This window comes from Hyla sarda, chromosome 8 (genome assembly GCF_029499605.1).
Source record: "Hyla sarda isolate aHylSar1 chromosome 8, aHylSar1.hap1, whole genome shotgun sequence".
NCBI lineage: Eukaryota > Metazoa > Chordata > Amphibia > Anura > Hylidae > Hyla > Hyla sarda.
In genome coordinates this window covers 101471330-101494110 of record NC_079196.1, presented here as the reverse complement: position 1 = coordinate 101494110, position 22781 = coordinate 101471330, and the positions used below count along the sequence as shown (strand labels likewise).

Sequence of the window (22781 nt, the reverse complement as noted above, 5' to 3'; positions counted from 1 at the left end):
CATGAACTTTGTTGCATTGAATTTTTTGGACTAGAATTTACTATAGGGCAGCCAAGGACAGGTAATATGTTTCTCTATGGTTACAGACTACAACCAAACCCTTAGGAAGGAGATTTATCATTGGCTTTTATATGACTTTTTTTTAACTTACTTTTGCTTATATGCGAGCTATTTATCAAATATTTGCACGACCTTGATAAATAAATCGCACGTAAGCAAAACCTGGAAAACCCGCTTACAAAACAATTTTTGAAGCAGAAAAGGTTTCCCTTATGTTAATAGCTAAAGTTCTTTATCTACCCTTTATTACCAGTAGCGTTGCTAGAGAGTAATGGGGAGGGGGCGTTTCGAATCGGGTGACACCCTGACTGGCCTGCCTGGCACTAAATAGCTGCACTCCATCTATCCCGCAACAACCCATCCACCCTCCTCAGAAATTAAGAAATATTAAAAACATGCTATGCCTCACCATGAATATCTGTACTCTGGAGGCTTTTTTGTTTAACTTTGAGCCTGCATTTTGTGACAGTGAATCTTGCGTCACTGCGCTGAGGCCGGAGTTTACGTCAGGAAGGAAGACAGCGCCGCATCAAAAGGCACATAAACAATAGTGAAGCAAGAAAAAAAACGGCTCGGTACGTTGCCCACCCCATATTGTGCATGAAGCTGTATTACTATGGGGTTTTTTTTCTTTAAGGAAAAATGTATGTGCTACATATGGGTTATTTACATAGTCTGTAAAAATTCTTACACAATTATTTTGAGCCTTATTCTATTTTAACACAACATTAATTTTAAAATTTAGTGTAGTGGGTACGCCAGCATGTACATGTCCTAAAATAAACAAGGTGTGCAGTGTGTATTTTCAACCTTAAAATTAATTGAGTTATTAGTTATATAATAATTTTTTTTCTATAATTAACATTAATGTAGTAGCTTTGTTTCATGATGCAGAACAAGAACAGTTGTTAAAGTGGGTGTTAATGTCCTTTTCTGCAGACGTATGCACTTTCTGTTCGCCAGGTTGGACCTGGAATACATATGCGACTTTTAAATGGAGATGTGACTTTTTTTCTTCATATATAGCGACTATCGCATTTGATAAATACATGACCACTACAAAGTAAAAAAAATTACTACGTGAGCAGATTTCAGAAATGTGCTTTTGAATAAGCAAAAATCAAAAAGTCGCAGCATGTATAGAAAAGTCGCATGTGTGCAAGTACGTGCGACTTTTTTACGCAAAAAAAATTATCTACTACGGCTTGATAAATATCCTTCTAGGTGTTTACCTTTTGTCATCTACCCCTCTTCACTCATTCTACAGGCACCAAGAGTGGGTGGCAGGTATAACATAACTGCAAGATCATTCTACACCCAGGGTTTGTCTGAAGCTGTATATGTTTTTTTTTATTTCGCGACAGCCCATTTATATGTCTGAAGGAAATGGCTGTCACAACTGAAAATTATTTACCATAACAAAAGTGAGTTTGCAACAAATTAAGGGCATTATATTCACCATGTCAGTTGCGCAGGTACTGGTGAGTGCTCTTAGGCTATGTGCAGAAATTCTGGACAGATGCGATAATTCTGCAGCAGCATTAATTTCTATCTTTCAATCATATACAGAATTTCTGCAGAATTCAAGCATATTTTCTGCATGAATTTATACACATTGCATAATAAAAATGTGCCTGTATTCATTACAAAAGTAAAATATTGTGCAAATTCTGCAGAAAATTCGCACTAAATCCACATTTAGCGGAGAAAAGAAAAACCCCATTCACTTCAATAGGCTTCCATAGCCGAATTCGGGAAAATATATAAGACGTGACATATATTTTTGCGGAAGGCTGAATTTTTGCGGCAAATTGTCCGCTGCGAATATTCTGCTGCGTGAATGGGACTGCGGAATCATATTCAAGTGAATAAGCTTGAAACACATGCATAATTTCTATGCAGATCTCAATGCAGAAATTCTGCCCTGTGAACATAGCCTTAGAATAATAACACACTATGGACCTTGGAACTTTGCTTCCAGACACCCACTGTTGCTAGTACATTCTAAGACCTGTTTTCTTAGAAATATCTTTATTAATGTGGAAATCCCTAGAAAAAACATCTACAACTGATTAATCACCCTATATATTGTTTGCCAAGGAAATAATAAAAAAGCTGACAATAAAAAAAAGAAAAATAATGGATATAATGGATAGCCACAAAGTACAGGTATATTCTGAAGAAAAATCCTCTACTGGATGAAAATTTAACCCTGAAAAAGTACATCTAATTTTTATGCGTCTAGCACCTTTAATTTTTTTATTACACTTTTAATTTAGCTCACTAGTCTGAATTCCTCTCAAATGGAGGGGGCGTGGCCTAACTGTGCAGGTCTCCGCCCCCTCCCTCAGTATGCTGTCTGCTCACATCTCCCCTAGCATTAACAAAACTACAACTCCCAGCTTGTCCTCACTTACAGTAGTGGGACACAAGCTGACAGTGGGAGGATTTTTCCTCCAACTCTGAGCCCTGCGCTCACAGCTGTCAATCAAGGAAGTGTGTCCATGACATAGGTGATGACGCATGGACACAGCAGGAATAGTATGTGTCTAAGCAGGCAGGCGGGGGGGGGGGGCAGTTGTTTGACTGGCTTTTTCAGTATTAAATACTGAAAATTTTCTAATGAAAGCGATCACATAACCTATTGGTTTTGCATGCGTTACAACATATCAAAAGTTTTTGTATCTGACAGTGCACATTTAAGACCAAGCTGACATACACAAACTTAAATTTGGGGCAAATAATGCCAATTATTTAAAAAAATACATATTATATACTTCCATAAAGTAAACAATGATAAAAGTGTAAATGTTACATGGCAAGGTTTCATGTGTGCTAGTGGTGGAATGCTTTGTACTTTATTCATGACACCTACCCTGACACAACATTCCGCCAGTTCCGATATGGGTCATAGAGGCTTTCACAAAACACCAAGGCATGTCTTACAAATTCTTCTATAGGGGCTTGGTCTGTGACTTCTTTCTCCTTGGTTTTACTTTTAAGCTGCAAAACAGTAATCATCCTTTACTTTTTACTGAAATGTTAAGAAAATTACAGTAGTTGCCTTAGTTTAGTAATCATGTTTCCTTTACTGAGAGAGAGATTCTTTATATGCAGTTTCCATCAGTAACAAAGTAACACTTTGCTAAGAACCTAATTCAAAGTGACAGCCAATGTTGCTGCACTTTCTGTTATCACATTTACAAAATGACTGCAAAAACTAAATTAAAATATCTTTTAAAAACTTTGTAAAAACATTTTCTTCTTCCTCACCTTCTAAGACTTATAAAATATATATATATTTTCCCACTGATAAAGCCATATTCGGGTTTATGTTTTGCAGGACAAGTTGAACTTTTCACTGGCAACATTCATTTTACCATATAATACATTGAAAAACCCAGGAAACAAATTGAAAAAAAACTTTATTTAGCCTGTCAGGACAATTCCATTGGTACCAAATTTTTGATAATTGTTGTTTCATTTTATGATTTAAAAAAACAAAAAGAAACAAAGAAAGAAAGAAAGAAACAAAAAATCTGTGCACCACCATGTTCTAGCCCTATAAAAGTCGATTACTTTTAATATAATATAACAGCTATTGCATTACTTTGATCTTTTAGCTCGGCACTCTATTGCTACAGTCTGCCATGGGCAAGCTGTAACTATTGTAGAGCCATGGTAGATGCTAAAGCCAGGGTTAGGCCTTATCCTGGCAACGCATCGACAACCCGTGATTACATTGTGCCGGGGCTGAAGAGGCCACTAGACACGAGGGATGCTCAGCATTTGCTGTTATAAAAGGGTTGTCTGGAAATAAAATGTAATCATTGCAATATGAAAAGTTTTTCAACATCCTAAAATAATATGTCCATGCCCAAGTTAAAGTTAGGTAAGTTATCAACAAATGTTATGACAGCTTTATTGAATAACGCAAATGCAGTCATAACTTTATCCTAAATTACATCACTACTCTTAATTTACCCATACACTTTACTTCCATGTCTGAACCTGATGGAGTCTTTAGCTAACCATACTAACTATGTAACTGCCTCTAAAGGGGGGGGGGGGGGGGGGGGGTAGACAATTCCTAGTTAGAATATGTGTCCCCTGACAATTAGTTGATAATGTATTTGTTACATGGGCTTGTGCCTGCAACACAAGCATGGACCTTTACAAGCCCCATACAGAATAATAGTACTAGTAAAGAAATTTGGGGAAGTATTTTTGCATCAGAAGATCCATAAACAGCAGGTAGCTTGCTTGCAAATAGTTATCTATCTGTACCATACACAATGTATAAGCAAATAAATAGATTAATGGGCACTGTCACCAACCTTTTTGTTTTTTTTATATGTTGTAGTACTTATGTACTACAGCATATCTCTAATATACTTTCATAAAATTTTTGGGGGATTTAAATAGTTACTTTTATATTTGAAAACCGGCCACAAGGGGTCTCCCTCCTAGTGGCCGACTGCCTTGACGTCACAAATGAATTAGGACCGATGTCGGCAGGTCAATCGGTCCTAATTCAGTCAGCCTGCACTCGCTGCCTGCCCGGGTAGAACGGGTTGCGGGGTTCGGGTTGAAGCCGCAACAAAGATATTGTTTTCAACACAGGGTGCCTCCAGTTGTTTCACCACTACAACTCCCAACATGCCATGACAGCCAATAGATGTCAGGGCAAGCTGGGAGTTGTAAATGTGAAACAGCTGGAGGCACCCTGTATAGATGAACTAAGGGCGGAAGTCGGCCCCCCAGCAGGCATCAGTGACGTTGCGCCTGCTGGGGAAGTCTGCCTGGTAAGTGAGCACACTACCAGGCAGACAAAAAGGCATTTTTAATATAGTAAAAAAAAAATTTAAGGCAGGGAGGTGTAAGGGATGGAGGGGCAATAGGCAGGGTAATAAAAAAAATAAAATAAATTAAAAAAAAAAAAGGATGGTGGGAGCTACTCTTTAACCCCTTAACAACGCAGGACATAAAAGTACGTCCTGGTGAGGTGGTACTTAACGCACCAGGAGGTACATTTACGTCCTAAGCATAACCGCAAGCATCGGAGCGATGCCCGGATCATGCGCGGCAGGTCCTGGCCAGGGACCCGCCCGTAATGGCGGACATACGCGATCCCGCCATTACCCCCTCAGATGCCGTGATCAATACAGATCACGGCATCTGCAGCATCGCAGTCATTAAAATGGATGATTGGATCGCCCGCAGTGCTGCTGCGGCGATCCAGTCATCCAGCACCTGGCTCCGCTGCCTTCCGGGCGTCTTCTGCATACATAGCACTGAACAATATTAGCAATTGAATGGGGACTATTAAAGTGTAAAAATAAAAGTAAAAAAAGTAAAAAAATAAAAGTTTAAAAAAATTTGAAAAACCTCCTCCCCCAATAAAAACGTAAATTGCCCCATTTTCCCAATTTCACCCCCAAAAAGTAAAAAAAAATTTTTTATATACATGTTTGGTATCGCCGCGTGCATAAATATATGAACTATTAAAATAAAATGTTAATGATACCGTACGGTGAACGTAAAAAAAAATATAAAAAAGTTCAAAATAGATGCTTTTTTATAACATTTTATTCCAAAAAATTTAATAAAAAAATGGATTAAAAGTTTTATATAAGTAAATATGGTATCAATAAAAAGTACAGATCATGGCGCAAAAAATGAGCCCTCATACCGCCGCTTATACGGAAAAATGAAAAAGTTATAGGTCTTCAAAATAGGGGGAATTTAAACATACTAATTTGGTTAAAAAGTTTGCAAATTTTTTTTTTTAAGCGCAACAGTAATAGACAAGTATGTTATCATGGGTATCATTTAAATCGTATTGACCCAAAGAATAAAGAACACATGTCATTTTTACCGTAAATTGTACGGCGTGAAAACGAAACCTTCCAAAATTAGCAAACTTGCGGTTTTCTTTTTAATTTCCCCACAAAAATAGTATTTTTTGGTTGCGCCATACATTTTATGGTAAAGTGAGTGATGGCATTACAACGAACAACTGGTCGCACAAAAAAAAAAGCCCTCATACTAGTCTGTGGATGAAAATATAAAAGAGTTATCATTTTTTGAAGGCTTTGAAGGCGAGGAGGAAAAAAACTAAAAACATAAAAATAAAATTGTCTGCATCCTTAAGGCCCAAATGGGCTGAGTCTTTAAGGGGTTAAAGGAGTACTGTAGTGCAAATTTTTCTTCTTCCCCTGTGCCTGGGCTGCAAAAAGCAAACTGACTCACCTGCCAATGTTTCCCCATTGTGCTCAGGGCCGGATTAACGTAGGGGCGGATGGAGCGGTAGCTCCAGGCCCCTGCATTAAAATAGGCCCGGCGGCTCGCACAGACCGACTGGCGCCCGACCGCCGCAACTCCCTACTCTCCGGCCCCGACCCCAGGGAGTGAAGTTTAAAAATAAAACACTTCCTTTGGGCTTCAGCGCTGCTTCCGACCAGCCCCTTCTGCCCCTTTAAGAGAGGGGGCTGATGGGGCTGGTCATGTGAGAAAGACATTGCAGCTTATTAGTTAATAGTCCCCGCCCACCCAACCCCTCCCCCGGCTGCTCACCGCAGGGCTGAAGAGAGACGGCAGAGAGAGACACTGCCTCACAGCTTTACAGCCTCTGCAGTCTGTATTTTCACTCCATGCAAGCAGAGCTCCATCCAATCTGGCAATCTCCGTCCTGCAGAGGTGGCCATCAGTGCGGAAAAGGTCTGAAGGTGACGAGCTCTGTAGTTAAGTCCCAGTGGCCGGGCCTGGCTCAGGCTGCATTCATTAATGGCCATCTGCAGCCGAAAATAACTTATCCCCTATCTCCTATAAATATTTATATATAGTAGTATATGCTGTATGGGCCAGCCAGAGAACACAGCACAGTCATTGATATACAGCAGTGTTTCCCATCCAGGGTTCCTCCAGCTGTTGCAAAACTACAACTACCAGCTTGCCGTGGTTGTAGTTTTGCAACAGCTGGAGGCACCCTGGTTGGGAAACACTGATCTACAGTGACATAATACTGCTGGGCTATATACATCAGCTGTGCTGTGCCCACTGCCCTGGCTGCTATACATATGCGCATATATATTATATATATATATATATATATATATATATATATATATATATATATGCTCATGTATATAGTAGTCAGGGCAGTGGGTACAGCACAATTAATGTATATAGCCCAATAGTATTATGTCACTGTATACCAATGACTGTGCTGTGTTCTCTACCCTTCCTGGCCCACATTACATATATAATATATGTAGTATGGGCTAGCCAGTTCAGATGACACAGTACAGTCATTGGTATACAGCGACATAATAATGCGGGTCTATATACATCAGCTGCCCTGTCCTGTACCCACTGCCCTGGCTGCTATGTATATGCATATAAACATATGTGTGTATATATATATATATATATATATTATATATATATATATATATATATATATATATATATATATATATATATATAGTAACCAGGGCAGTGGGTACAGCACAGTCGATGTATATAGCCCTGCAGTATTATGTCCCTGTTCTCGCTGGCCTATTCTGGCTGGCCTATACATGGGGACTAAAAAGTGTAAAAAAAAATTATAAAAAAAATAAATACATGTGATTTAACACCTTCCCTAATAAAAGTTTGAATCACCCCCTTTTCTCATTTTTCAAATGAAATGTAAAAAAAAAAGAAAAACAAGACTATAAACATATGTGGTATCGCCACGTGTGCAAATGTCTGAACTAATATAATATAATGTTAATTGAGTTACACAGTGAAAGGCAAAAGTGTGAAAAAATATAAAAGTCCAGAAGTGCGTATTTTTGGTCAAAAAATAAAACACGGTCAAAAGGTGTCATAAAAAAAATGGTCCTGATAAAAACTTCAGATCACAGCACAAAAAAATGAGCCCTCATATAGCCCTGTATGTGGAAAAATAAAAGGTTATAGGGGTGAGAAGAGACACTTTAAAGGGTACCTCTCATCATAAAAACTTTTGATGTATTATAGATTAATGTATGCAGAATAACTTCACAATTGCATGTTATTAAAAAATATGCTTCTTTCTATTTAATTTTCCACTTTGAAGAAATTACCACTAGGGGTCTCCCTACCAGTCCCTACTCCCTACCATTTCAGACTCATGCTGGAGTCCTAAACACTACGAGCTGCCAGTCTGCTTTGTTCACAAAGGAGAACACTCAGAGCTGCCAGCCTGCTTTGTTCACAGCATGTTTGGCTGTGAACAAAGCAGGCTGGCAGCTCTGAGTGTTTAGGACTCCAGCATGAGTCAGAAATGCTTGCTGACAGGACTGATCGGGAAAAATACAATAGAAAGAAGCATATTTTTCATTAACATGCTATTGGAAAGTTATTCAACATTCATTAATCTAAAATATATCAAAAGTTTATTTGATGAGAGGTACCCTTTAAAGCATACTCATTTTTGTACAAGAATTTTTTTTAAAGTAGTTAAATAGAAATAACCTATATAAAATGGGAATAATTTTAATCGTATGAACCTACACAATAAAGATTGAGTCTTTTTACCGAAAAGTGCACTGCACAGAAACGGACGCACCCCAAAAGTTGCTAAATGGTAAAAAAAAATTTCAATGTTTGCCCTCCTTGTATACTGGTATTATTTGTGATTGTGGTCTCGATGTACTAGACAGAATTTGACATCTCACAGACGATCGGATCACTATGTGAAGTCTGCAGAAAATGATGCAGGGGCCTCATGTACGAGTTACGCCTAAGGCCTCACAAATTCTAGAGCCGCCTCTGGTTAACCTGCGATGTCCCAGGCCGGCCCACAGGCTTACCTAGGCCCTGGTGGTGACGTGGCTGCGTAACCTGCTGACCTGCATGCCCCACATGACATCAGGGCAGCATATGAGACTCAGCCACCCCCCCCCGGTCAGCCAGCGCCGCCAAGTTTAAAAAACTACCGTGTGTGCTGTAGCTGCCACCTGCCTGAGGTCCCGCCGCCGGCGCACATTACTCTCTGCCTCTGCCCCAGGAGTTTCCCCCAAAGGTATAACTAGTCCACAAAGCATGAACTGACTTGCCATTCAGGTGCACACAGAAAAGCTAGGTGACAATGTCTCACCTAGCTTTTCCATGCTCCTGAATGGCATGAATGGAGCTATTATAAGAAGATATGCCACTCAGGAGTATGAAAAAGCTAGGTGAAACATTGTCACCTAGCTTTTCTGGGTTCATGAATGGCGTATCTGCTTATAATAGCTCAGCTATTATAGACAGATTTGCCTATAACATACAGTCAAAGCTGAACTATGATAAGCAAATATGCCATTCAGGAGCCCAGAAAAGTTAGATGACAATTTCTCACCTAGCTTTTTCATGCTCCTAAATGGCATATCTGTTTATAATAGCTGAGCTATTATAGAGAGCTTTGATTATATGTTATAGGCAAATCTGTTTATAATATCTGAGCTATTATAAACAGATATGCAATTCAGGAGCATAAAAAAGCTAGATGTGAAGAGATTTTCCTTGTTTCTGAATGACATATCTTCTTATAGCTGTACTACTTAATGCAGTGCTGGGTAACTGCTGCACCTAAAATGTTTCCCTACCAATTCTGCAGAATGTGATCAATTCTGCTTGTGACGTCATTGCCCCACCCCCTCTTGGCGTCCCCCCCCCCCCCCGCCCCATCAATGCAAGTCTATGGGAGGGGCGTGACGTCAAGAGCTTCCAGCGTCGGCTCCAGGGTTCGGAACAGTTTGTTCCAAACGCTGAGCAGCGGAGCACCCCAATAAACGGCCGTTAGGCTCTTTTTTTTTTTTTCAGCCTTTAACGGCAGTTTTTGAGATGGGGCACAACGTGCAATAACGGGTCCCGATGGATCCCACTTACTATAATGGGGTCTGTCGGCCACAATTATTTTGTAACAGGACTAGCAGGAGAAGATAGCGCAAGCAGTAATTTTTCTCCCGCTATTTCCCCAGACTCCCTCGACATACTGCTGTGTGCTAACGGCAGTGTGAAAGAAGCCTTATGCATATGAAATTGCTAGCATAGCCATAAAAGATGTTGGTGTATGGATACTTTACATATCTTCATAGATGTTGTTTGATCCTTTATTTCGCAAAAAAAAAAAATTTATAGGGATGCATTGAGTGTGAAAGAGGTGTGGCTAGGCAACACTTCTCCGTACCTTCTTTGACACATGCATCCCCTATGCGCCTTGAATGGGGATTGTGATGCATGAGCAGTCTGACAGGTTTGAACTCAGACCTGACATCCTGTGCATGCACCATAAATAGGGATTGTGGTTCACAAGTGGCAACACATCACTGGCAAGTAAACCCTGCGTGTTAACCAAAGAAGCAGCAGATGTGACTTCAAATCGGATAGGTGTTACAGTCTGGGGGGCATAGCAGACCCTCTACCACACCTTTTTGACACTCTGGGTCCCCATAAAAGTGAGTTGTTTCTTTTTTTTTTTAGCTAAAGAACAGATTCTATAAAGATATGCAAAGTTTCCATACACCAACATATATTCAGCTATCCTGGTAAATTAATGTGCATAAAACATGTGACAAAATTGCTTTGTGTTGCGTTTTCATTTTATATACTTGGATAAAAAGGCCCATCACAAAAAGGCCCATGATGCTCTTAATCCGGCCCTGATTGTGCTGATGTCGGTGTCCCAGTCCTCCTGCCTGTCTTCTTTCGCTTCCTGGGGGACGGTGAGTCATACTGCGCTCAACCTATTGCCGGCCGCAGCGATGTCCTGCCTCGGCCGGCAATAGGCTAAGCGCAGTGTCATGTAACGAGCCTGGGCAGCAGGAAGAAGTTGGGCCCAGACTGGTTCATGACTCAGCCTATCACCGGTAGAGGCGGGACATCGTTGCGGCAGGCGATAAGCTGAGTGCAGTATGACTCACCGTCCCCCAGGAAGCCTGGACACAGATATCGGCGCAGTGGGTGAATGTCGGCAGGCGAGTCAAAGTTTTTAGTATTTTTTTTTTCTTTTCGCAGCCGGTGCACAGGGGAAAAATAAAAATTAGCACTACTGTACTCTTTTAAAGAGCAAAAACAGCTACAGGACATGTTATATTTGCTGTTTAACTCCTTGCCGATGTCTGTCATTAACCCTCTAGACACCACAATCAAAGGTGATCACGGCATCTAAAAGAGCCCAAAACTACTGCCGGTAGCTCAGGGTAGCGGATCGGGACCATAGCGGCGAACAGCTATAAGAACAGAGGGAAGTCTCTTACCTTCCTCCCTGCAGTCCGTTCAGTGCTTCTATGCTGCAGTCAACCATCGCAGGCTGTAGCAATCGAGCACAGATAACACTGATCAATGCTCTTCTATGGAGCAGCATTGATCAATGTATGTAATCCGCAGATTGCAGGTAATAGTCTCCTGTGGGGACTAAAAAATGTTGAATAAAGTGTTAAAAAAAAAACTTCCCTAATAAAAGTATGAATCACCCCCTTTTCCCATTTTTAAAAATAAAATGATGTAAACAAAAATAAATATAAACATATGTGGTATAGCCGCATGCGTAAATGTCAGAAATATTAAAATATAATGTTAATTTAAACGCACAGTCAATGGCGTAAACATAAAAAAGTCCCATACAAAAAAACAAAAACGGTATTACTAAAAAGACCATGGTGCAAAAAATGAGCCCTCATATGTCCCCGTATAAGCAAAAACAACCGAATATTCATACAAAAATATATAATTTTTTAAAAGTAGTAAAAAAAGAAAACCTATTTCAGTTGGGTATTGTGCTAATCCTACAGAAAAGATATAACATGTTGTTATGTACCGAAAAGTGCACTGCTTGAAATGGAAGCCCCCAAAATTTGCTAAATTGCTTCCCACAAATATTTGTTTCGTTTCGCTGTAGATTTGGTGGTAAAATGAGTGATGTCATTAAAAAGTACAGTTGGTGGTGCAAAAAGAAGCCCTTCGATGGGCCTGTAAGTGGAAAATTGAGAGAGGAAAAAACAAAAGTGCGAAAAAAACAAAAACAAAAAAAAACATGTTTACTTGTTTACAGAAAATAAATCTATTGTAATTACCTGCTGAACATACAGCGTTGTCATTGTAATCACATGGTTAATGTATGAGCAGCCTCCAATCTCCTCTACATTGGACAGGTTTCTGGGAAACGATAATTAGAAAATATTGTTGAATGTGTACAGAGGATTAGGCTGCAAGTCCTGTTAGGCAAACAATCTTTCCCGTAATGAAGGAAAACCCAGGCTGTCAAAACAGCAAACAGCAGAACATTCCAGAACTCATATTTCAGAAGCATGCTATAATGAACTACATGCAACATATTTATGACTTTAACAGTACATCAACCTAATAATAGTGGTGGTAGGGGGGGGGGGGGGGGGGGTCACTGCAAATTACTTTTTTTTTTATTAATCAATTAGAGCAATTTACAGAGTACATCAAATTGAAAAGAAGAACCAATCTATAATAATTATCACAAGGAGCAAGAAGCACATCAGTTTTATGCAAATTATTAACACAAGGATTCTATTCTTTAGGTTATCCTTAAATTAAGATGCTACGAAAATAAATTATGCTTTATTATTTCTATTATTTAAAAAAAAAAAAAACACCTAACAAGTTTTCATCTAAGTTTTCATAAGAGTCACCTCCTATACTAAGTAACATAAGTAAGAAAGGAAACAAGTAGGTTAGTAGGTTAAAGGAAATCTTATAGAAAGAAAGTAAGGCAACAGCAACTCACCCGATCTTCATAGTATCTTCTTTATTTCTGGATTATGCTTACATAGTAGTAGGGGGGGGGAGACAGATAGGGAGTACAGAAGAAATAAGGCTACAGCAGCAGTTTCACACTAGTTGCACATGGGCGGAGCTTAGTGATGTCACCGCTGCTGTTCTCTGCTAGGTATCCTTATATACCACAGAGTGTGGCATAAATTTGTTGCCACAGTGTATTAATACTCTCACATTCCCACCATACATGCAACATTGTACCCACCCTAGTATGACAGAGCCAACATGTACCCGAACTTCCAGGAAATATCCTAGAAAGGTGATATGGGTGATATGATACCCCCTGTATATGTTTCCTAGAGGCCTGTAGGTGGGATCCATTGTGTGACACTCTAGTTGGAAGGGTAAAAGCTGGCTGCAGTGGTCACATGTCAGCCACTGGTAAGCAGAAACCAGGCACTAACTAAAGCCTCTACAGAATTGGGGAGACGAGTAAAGGGTTTTATGTTATTTTATGACATTTGAGCCTCTTATTTTAATGTTGGAGGACTATAGTTTTGTTTTTTTTTACCAAAAAATGTCCCATGTAAAGGTGATTAATAATGTCTGATTCGTATTACCACTCTTTGGTACTCCAAAAGAAAAGTTACAGATATAGTCTATTTGGACCAGTGTAGACAACCCTTCCAAACACTACATGGGCAGCCATTTATATGAATTTATAGCTACATGATAATTTCCTTGAAATAACAGCTAATCATAGGAATTATGAAGTTATCTTCTATAAAACAACCCCTAACTGATGCTTGGCAGCTATTATAAACTAGAAAAAAGGCCAATATCTAACACATATCAAAACTTTGTCCTCAAAGAAAAGAGAAAACGACTTAAGAAATTCAAAAATTTGCTAAGTTTTTCAAAGGAATTAATATTGTTATTACAAATGCACTCTTTGCTTCCTGTTCATTTGACTGTAAGTGGCACAGGTTAGACAGAATACACTGGATACATGGTATTCACTATCAAAAAAACAAACAAAAAGGGCAGGGTAGTTAGGGGCAGGCTGAGCAAAACTATATGGAAAATGTAAATATTCTGCATGTTTAGAATTTGTTCTAACAGGTACACTGATAAGAACACACAGTAGTAGGACATCAAAACACTCAAATCATTGCAGAGGAAAATAACTACGGTATATTGTAGCAATAAACAGTAAGGAAGTCTGTAATTGCATAGTAAACAGCAATGCACCTGCAAATTATAATAAAGAATTTCACAAGCAGAAGTGACAGTGCCTGCTGTTCCTCCTCCAGGCCATCAGCTGTTTTCTGCACACAGTACAGCAGCTGGAGCCTAAGAACTTGTAATATGTGGTCCGCAAGCATGGATAATCCAGGGGGTTCATCATCAATTCTGCAAAGAGAAATTAAAGTAGCTGAGAGAACAGGTAAAAGGCAACGTCTTCAAGAACCTCATTAAACCTAGCAGAGAGTCTCCACCTATTTGACTGGGATTCAAACCAAATAAACAATTTGGTTGGAAATAGAAAAAAAAGTCTTGTTCACAATTTTGGTAAGTATTTTGTATTGAAACAAATAAAAAAATAAACAGAGAAAACAATAATATGAAAATATTTGCACCTCTTTAACTCCTTAAGGACACAGTCCATTTTTGCCTCGAGCATACAGTCAATTAAAATGTTTGCTTACTTTTCCTCCCTGCCTTTTAACAGGCATAACTCCTTTATTTACCCCATGTAGACACCAATAAGAGTGCTTAATTTTTACATAACCAAAGTACTTTGCAATGACATTATCCATTAATTTTCATTGATAAATTATATGGGGGGTTGAAATGAAAACCTCAATATTTTGGGGGGTTTGTTTTTCAGCAGTGCACTTTGGGGTAAAAAAATAACATTCTCTTTTCTGCCGGTCATTGCGATTAAAATAATACCAATTGTATATAGTTTTTCTATTATTGTACTAATTTATAAAAAATAGTCACCGTTTTTCAGTAAACGTAACATCTTAAGGACGAAAGACGTACATGTATGCCCTGCACCCGATCCCCTGCTATGATGTGGGCTCACGAGCTGACCCTGCATCATAGTGGGGTGGTCCAGGCGGCTATCATTGGCTGGGACCAGTGTCTAATGCCAGACATTGATGGGTTAATGCCCGGCATAAACCCATTAGATGCCACAATCAAAGTGTATTGCAGCATCTAAAATTTAAAAAACAGCATTCCCAAATAGCTGAGAGGACAGCGGGAGGGACCTTTCTGCCTCCTTGCTGTCCAATCTGTGCCTCAATGCTCATGGCAGCCTAAACAACATGGAGCATATATCAGATAACACTGATAAATTCTATGCTATGGCATAGCATTGAAAAGTGAATGCAATCAAAGGATTGAATGTTAAAGTCCCCTATGGGGACAAAAAAAAAAGGTGTAAAAAAAGTTAATAAATGTGAATTAACCCCTTCCACGCCCCCTCCCTTTGAGAGGAATTCAGACTAGTGAGCTGAATTAAAAGGGTAATAAAAAAAATAATGAAGGTGCTAGACACATAAAAATTTTATGTACATGGTCAGGATTAGGTACTGAGTGATATATTTAAAACATTTTTTTATTTTGTTGGATCTGACGTGTACGCTTTAAATGCTAGTTCAACTACCTCTGACCCTGGAACAGATGGGCTATAATTTGCCATATATAAAGTGGGAGGATGTGCTTTTGGAAAAACAGTTTTTAGTATTGAATGAATCCTGGAAAACAAGGGCCCTTCCCCCTTCTATGATGGAAGCAAATATAATATTGATTTTTTTAAAAACTAGAGGAGAGATATGCGACCCTGCCTCATTTAGACCGATCTCTCTATTAAATAACTATTAAATTATTAGCAAAAGTCTAGGTGTCTCATATGTCCAAGATGATGCCTGAATTGATTCACCCTAATCAGTCTGGATTTGTGCCGGGGAGGCTGATACAGGAAAATATAGCAAAAGTCTTAGCAAATATTGAAATAGAAGGAGGTCCCCTCTGTTCCACCCTGTCATTGGATGCAATAAAGGTGGAATGGGAATTTTTCTGGAGGGTGTTAGAGAAATTTAATTTGGGGAAAGGAATAATTGATTGGATCCAAATGATCTATAGGGAGCCTAAAGCAAGTATTATTATTAATGGAAGGGTGACAGACACCCTTCTTATTATCTAGGGGAACTAGGCAAGGCTGCCCCCTGGCCCCAATTTTGTATGTCCTATATATAGAGCCCTTAATGGAGGCATTGAGAAATGCACCAGATATAAGGGGGTCCGGGTTGAATGGTGATAGACATAAGCTACTTCTGTACGCAGATGATATGCTGCTATTTTTGAGTAATCCCGAAAACATGTTACAGAAGGTAATCGATATTGTGAGAGCTTTTGGGAATATAGCAGGGCTGAAAATAAACTGGTCAAAATCCTCACTGTTGCCAGTAGTTGAAAGAAATATTCCCAAGGTTAAGGATATAAAAATTTTAAAGAGAGGGGAAACACTAAATATTTGGGAATAGAGATCTCTGCAAAAAAGAACTCATTTGTGAACACAAATTTGAAACCCCTAGTGACTAAAATTAAACAAAAAGTCAAAATATAGAATAGGATTCCGTTAAATCAAGCTGACAGAGTTCGAGTTGTAAAAAGTTTTTATTGCCACAGATATTGTATATTATCAGAGCCTCTCCAATGTGGATCCCTAAAAAATGGTTTAAGGGACTGGAAGTACAGTTGAATAGACTATTTTTGGGGTCGCGGGAGAGTTCGGTTAAAATATAAATTTCTAACCAAACCAGAAGGAGAGGGAGGGTGGGGATTGCCCCACTTTAAAAATGATTTTCTAGCAGCAAAGGTGCAGGATATAAAAAATAATAGAAATCATATCCTAACATATATGTTGGGAACATTTGAAGGGAAATTTAAGCATGTAGGAGAAATGTAGAAGTAGGTTCAACAGTGCACTTGGGAAAACATGGGTCTTTTTATAATTTATACTACAAGGTTTGGAAAGATATTAAGAAAATCGGTAAAATTGGAAATAGTTTAACATTCACTCCCGTATGGGGAAATGCATGGCTACCAGAGTTTAATAGGGGGATTGATGAGAAATTTTCGGTACAACAAGGAATAATATGTTGATCAAATTAGTAGTAGTGGGGAATGAATTATTTACTCCAATGTGTCCACAATTCAGCCAACCACTGTCATTGCTATTGAAAAAGGGGACGTGGCTCCCCGAAACGCGTCTAGCCTTAGACTGCATCCACCAACACCCCAATGAACCCCATTTGAGAACTGAAAGCACGCTCGACTAAACACGATCGCACAGTTGGCCAGCCGCAGCAAGCACAGCCCAGCAATCCTACCATCGGCAAAGCCGGTAAGAGACACATTGTGCCAAAATTTCATTCCGCACTGAACTTTTAATTCTGTCCCTGTGCCGTCAGGGTAAAGAGGGTCCCAAAGCGGAGGACTCCAACGCTGCAAAGAGCACCTGATCAACATTCAGCCTTAACCCCCACTATACTGCAAACTAGGGATCGACCGATAATCGATTTTTTTAGGGCCGATACCGATACTCTGTGGAGGTTTGGGCCAATAGCCAATAACTTATACCGATATTCCGGTTTAAGTTATCGGCTATTTATCCCCATCTCCGCCCCGGCGACACCGCTGCAGATCATTGATTTAAAGCGGGAGCTTTAAATCAATGAACTGCAGCGGCTTTTGCGGTGCCAGAGACCGCTGCCGCCACCCGCTGCCGCCACCCGCTTCTCTCCCCCTGCCTGTCCTGGGGTCCTCCTGAGTCCTATCACCGCCACCGCGACTGCCCCCCCCCCCCCCCACTGCACCGCCCCCCAACCGCACTGCCCCAGCCAGAGACCGCAGCCGCCGCTGCCCCATTACCTCCCCCATTCCCGGTTTTATAATTACCTGTTCCCGGGGTCCGCGCTACTTCTGGCTCTTGCGGCATCCTCCTGAGCAGTCACTGTGTGCACTGACGGTGACGTCGCGTTGAGGGCGTCACTCATCATTGCGCAGCGCACAGCATAACACAGTACGCCGCTGGAGCCAGAAGTAGCGCGGATCCCGGGCCCTGGGAACAGGTAATTATAAAACCGGGGATGGGGGAGGCAATGGGGCAGCGGCGGCAGAGGTCTCTGGCTGGGGCGGTGCGGCGCAGTGCGGTGGTGGGAGGTGCGGTGTGGTGGGGTAATGGAGCTGGGGGCGGAGCATTATCAGATTATCGGCAAGGTAAAATCTTGAATATTGGTCAATAATATCGGCCAAACCGATAAACGGTCAATCCTTGCTGCAAACCACTCATACAGCAACCCTGTGCAGACAGGTTAGAGTGGGCAACAAAGAGGGGGCCTCCAGCACTGCCGAGTGCTGCTACTGATCTCACCTCAGCTCTGCATCTAATCCACTACATTGGCACGGCGCTGCCCGTGCCAGGAATATGCAATGCTAGAATTTTGACATTATCACCTTTCATTCTTTGCGGGGAAGTATCACCATAGTACTTAACAGGGCACACCGCGCCAACCATAGCGCAGTGACTAAAATACTCCGTGTCCCAATCTACTCTGTTACAGGGGAATTACAAGGGTCACCTATTTCACATGCTTTTATATGTATTTTTTTTATGTATTGATTACATTTTATCAAGTTTTATTATATCTTGTGACTCGTCTGAAGCAAGGGCCCTGCTTAAGACCTCACATTACATTATTTAAATAAATGTTATTTTAATACTAGACATCTGCTCTTGTATCTTCTTTTCTCCCATTTTTCTTTTTCTCCTATTTTTCTTGCTATGTACTCACCCTTATCCTAGCAGGACTGCTACCATTTTTGTCTTCCCATTTCACTATTGGCACTTTCCGTAGTTATAAAATAAAACCTACATAAATTGGGTATCCTTATAACCGTATGCACCTACAGAATAAATATAAGGTGTCATTTTTACCAAAAAGTGCACTGCGTAGAAACGGAAGCCACTAACTAAAAATGACAGAATGGTAGTTTTTATTTTTTTTTTATTTTGTCCCACAAATAATTTTTTTTTGTTTTGCCGTAGATTTTGTGGTGAAATGCCTGATGTTGTTACAAAGTAAAATAGGTAGCGCATAAAACAAGCCCGCATATAGGTCTTTAGGTGGAAAACTGAAAGTGTTCTGATTTTTAGAAGGTGAGGAGGAAAAACCTAAAGTGCAAAAATGGAAAAACCTTAAGGGGTTAAAATTGCCCTCTTCTGATCCATTTACTTTTTTATTCTAATGTATATGGGGCTGTATGATGGTTCATTCCTTGCACTGTGATCAGTAATTTTTATCAGCACCATTTTTGTTTTGATGGGACTCTTTGATTACTTTTTATTAATTTTTTTCCTGAAATATAAAGTGAAAAAAAAAATCTGCATTTTTGGCATTTAGTATTCTTTACTCGTACTTTGTTCACCATGCGGGATCATATAAATTATCATATAATAGTTCAGATAATTCCACAAGCAGAATAATACAATACAGGATATACTGGTGAATGTCTCAATTTTAACATCAGTGTTGAGGGATAGCCAATGTCATTGTATACATCTACCACAGTAGTGCACCCATATTCCTGTATTGTATTATTCTAATTGTTACACATCCACACCGTTTATCTGGTGTGGGATTCTATTGTGGCACTTGTAGTCCGCTGCAGGCATCCTCCACTGTATGCATTTTTATGCTGGGGATCGCCTCTAGCAACGGACTACAAGGGCAGGATCTGCTCCCCCAGTATAAATGCACAACCACATTTGGGGTTGAGCACCTCCAGCCATTTGAGACCACGTTTTTTGTTGTTTGTTTAAATTCCACAAGCAGGCATACCAAATATGTTTCTATTTTTTATTTAATTTTAATTATTTTATTTATTTATTTTTGTTTAAATGGGAAAAGAAAGGTTATATTATTTTATATAATTTAAAAATTCTTTTTTTTTACTTTACACTTTATAAGCCACTATAGAGGACTTTTATATGCAATCAATAAATAACATTCACTAAATAATGCTATGCATATTGCCAGGCTGCACTATTGGATTGGTTATGCAGTGGCTGGAGACAGGTAAGGGGACCCTCCATTGCAATTTTAGCTCATTGGACACCTGTGATTATTTTTGATGAGCCCAAAGTTAACCAACATTCTGGATTTAATAGTTTAGTGTTTAAATGGTTACTGATGGGCCGCAGCAGGATTGCCGCTTCTGGTCATTAGCAGTAAGTGTCTAGCTACGGATAGTAGCAGTCACTCACCGATAAAAAGCAAGCTCGTTTTACTGTCACTTAATACTCCGGGATGTACATTTACGCCTTGGTGCATTAAGTCCCAAGCAACAAGGGCGTATATTTATGCCAGATGTGGTCTAGGAATTTGTTTTAGACCTGTATCTAGCTTCTTTTTTTTTTTTTTTAAGTTGGTGCAATTCTTTAAAGGAAAACTGTCAGCTTACTCACCCCGCACTAACCAGCGGTACTGACTGATGCAGGTACTGACTGATGCAGGTATTGACAGTGCAGGGGACACTGATAAGTTTGATGACTACTGTGCCCGGATCCACCCGGCCGTTCAGCCGATATCTTCGTTTTTCCCTATATGCTAATTAAGTGCTAACTGGCACAGGTAAGGTAACTGGTATAGTGATGTCACTGCCAGCGGCCGCAGCGCCGTTCAGCTCATCAATATTCCTCCCCTCCCTCCTCCTCTCCCTCTTCATTACAGAGTGGGGAGAAGAGGGAGAGGCAGAAGGAGGGGAGGAATATTGATGAGCTGGGCGGCACTGCGGTGAAGTCAGAGTGCCAATTAATCCCGCTTGTGCCAGTACTGCTGATTAGTGCGGGGAGAGCAAGCTGACAGTTTTCCTTTAATGAAACTTTTTATAAATTTCTTCTGTTGTGATGTGACCAAAAATCAGCAATTCTGGTGCTTGAACAGTATAAATGTGAAAAAATATCACTGTGCGAAATAATAAACATTATAGTTTAATAGATCGGACATTTACACATGTGGCAATACCAGATGTGTTGTTTTATTACACTGTTTAATTATTTTTTTACCTTTCTAACAGGAAAAGATGGTAGTTAAAATGTTCACGGGGGGCTAAACATTTTTTAAAACATTTTATTTAAATTTATTTTAAAGTCCCCACAGAACTTTTAATACCAATAAATAGATTGCGATAAGCCCACCAGAACCGGCAATGATCACGGCATCTATAGCATCTATAGGATTTAATGGTGGACATCAGTGGAATCGCTGATGTCCACCCCGGCTGGTGATTGCACTAGCTTCATAGTAAAGCCATAAATGGACGATGCTGTGAGCAAAGTTACTCGCTGCATGGCCGTACATTCATAATGTCATATTTTTTACATTGAGCGCATAAGGAGAATCACTATCCATTAGTCTCAGCTAACATAATTTCGTAAAATATAATATATCTTTATATGATTAAATGGTTCTATTTCTAAAACATATCCCTGTCCAAATCATAATATACTGTTATCAGACATTTGTTTTTGCCTTACCTAGTTGGTAACTCATCAAAGTCAATATCAAGGAATTGTTCATAACTAGAAACAAAACTGTCCAACCAAAGTCGCAGATAGTCTGGGTCTTTCTGTAAAAAAAAAAATCATTAAAATGTAGATAAATCATCCCAATCATCAAGGGACACAGAAAAAAAAACGACATTAGTCCCCAACAGGAGTCCTCAGGTGTTGATATCAACCGAAATAATGACAAATAGCAAGCTTTCCAGACTACCTAGGTCTTTCATCAGGCATGGCTTCAACAACTGAGGACTCACTATTTATCATTTCAGTCTATTGGCTAAGACAGTAAAATATATTGTTTTCTTTTTATATCAGCAACTACCATTTATATTGACTAGCTATTCATAAAAATATAGCTGACATGGCAGTTAACTCTAGCATCAGGGTACATTTATACATGTGTCATTTTCTGTGGATTTTCTGCTGCGGATTTTATCTCTGACTTACCATTAGAAAATCTGCAGTATAAAATCTGCAATATAAAATCTGCTGCAAAAAATCTTGTGTAAACCTATGCTTAAAGGAATACTGCAGCCACAGAACACTTATCCCCTATCCCCAGGGACCCCCCAAAATCTCTTGTACATGGCCCCTGCTCTTCTGCAGCCCTACCCATGCAGGAGGAGCGTTGTCCGCGGCATAACACTGCAGCCAACACGCCCCCTCCATGTATCTATATGGGAGAGGCGGAGATGCAGCATTCATGCATCCCCACCTCTGCCATAGAGCTGAATGGAGGAGGCGTGTCTGTCGACCTCTTAGTGAGGTCGACGACATGAGCATTAGCCGGGCAATGCCAGGTTCCCATACGGGAGACCCCATCCGCGATCCAGCTGTTAGGGGATAAGTGTTCTATGGCTGCAGTACTCCTTTAAAAGTAAATATTGCTTCTGAAAAATCACAAGCAGCTGAAACTAAAAAGAAAATGAATAAAAGCTGAAAAGTGCCACCTCTGTATTCCGTCCTTCTGTCTGTCAAGGTCATGATTTGTGATACAGACAAGGGAATAAATTATTTTTTAATTCTCCTGAGGAAAAGTGAGCTGGGAACAAAGCCAAAACAGGGAGTGCATACAGGGCAGGGCAATACATTCCTTCCATGGAGTGCAAAATTAATCTCAAGTACGCAATCCTCCTCACATGTGTGCAGGCTCTGCTCACTTCTAACATGAGATCACCCAAACAGAAAATACAGACCTGCTCAGCAATTCAGAAGGCATGCCAAGACGAAAGCAAGGTATTATTATACCATTAAACACTTGCTTCAGTGCAACGCCTCTGGGTACCTATACAATCAAGCAGTAGTACAACATCAGTATTTA

At 39.9% G+C, this 22781-nt stretch overlaps 1 protein-coding gene across 3 annotated transcripts in view; it reads right to left on the bottom strand.

Annotated features, from left to right (window-relative positions):
• The window catches only part of NBEAL1 (neurobeachin like 1), a 273447-nt gene that overhangs the window by 164242 nt on the left and 86424 nt on the right, over positions 1-22781 (bottom strand). For all 3 annotated transcript variants that reach the window (XM_056534118.1, XM_056534117.1, XM_056534119.1), the window contains exons 3-6: positions 21434-21525; positions 14071-14232; positions 12147-12228; positions 2936-3063 (exon numbers count right to left, since the gene is read on the bottom strand). In XM_056534118.1, the coding sequence (XP_056390093.1) occupies positions 2936-3063; positions 12147-12228; positions 14071-14232; positions 21434-21525 (464 nt within the window). The remainder of the gene's footprint in view (positions 1-2935; positions 3064-12146; positions 12229-14070; positions 14233-21433; positions 21526-22781) is intronic.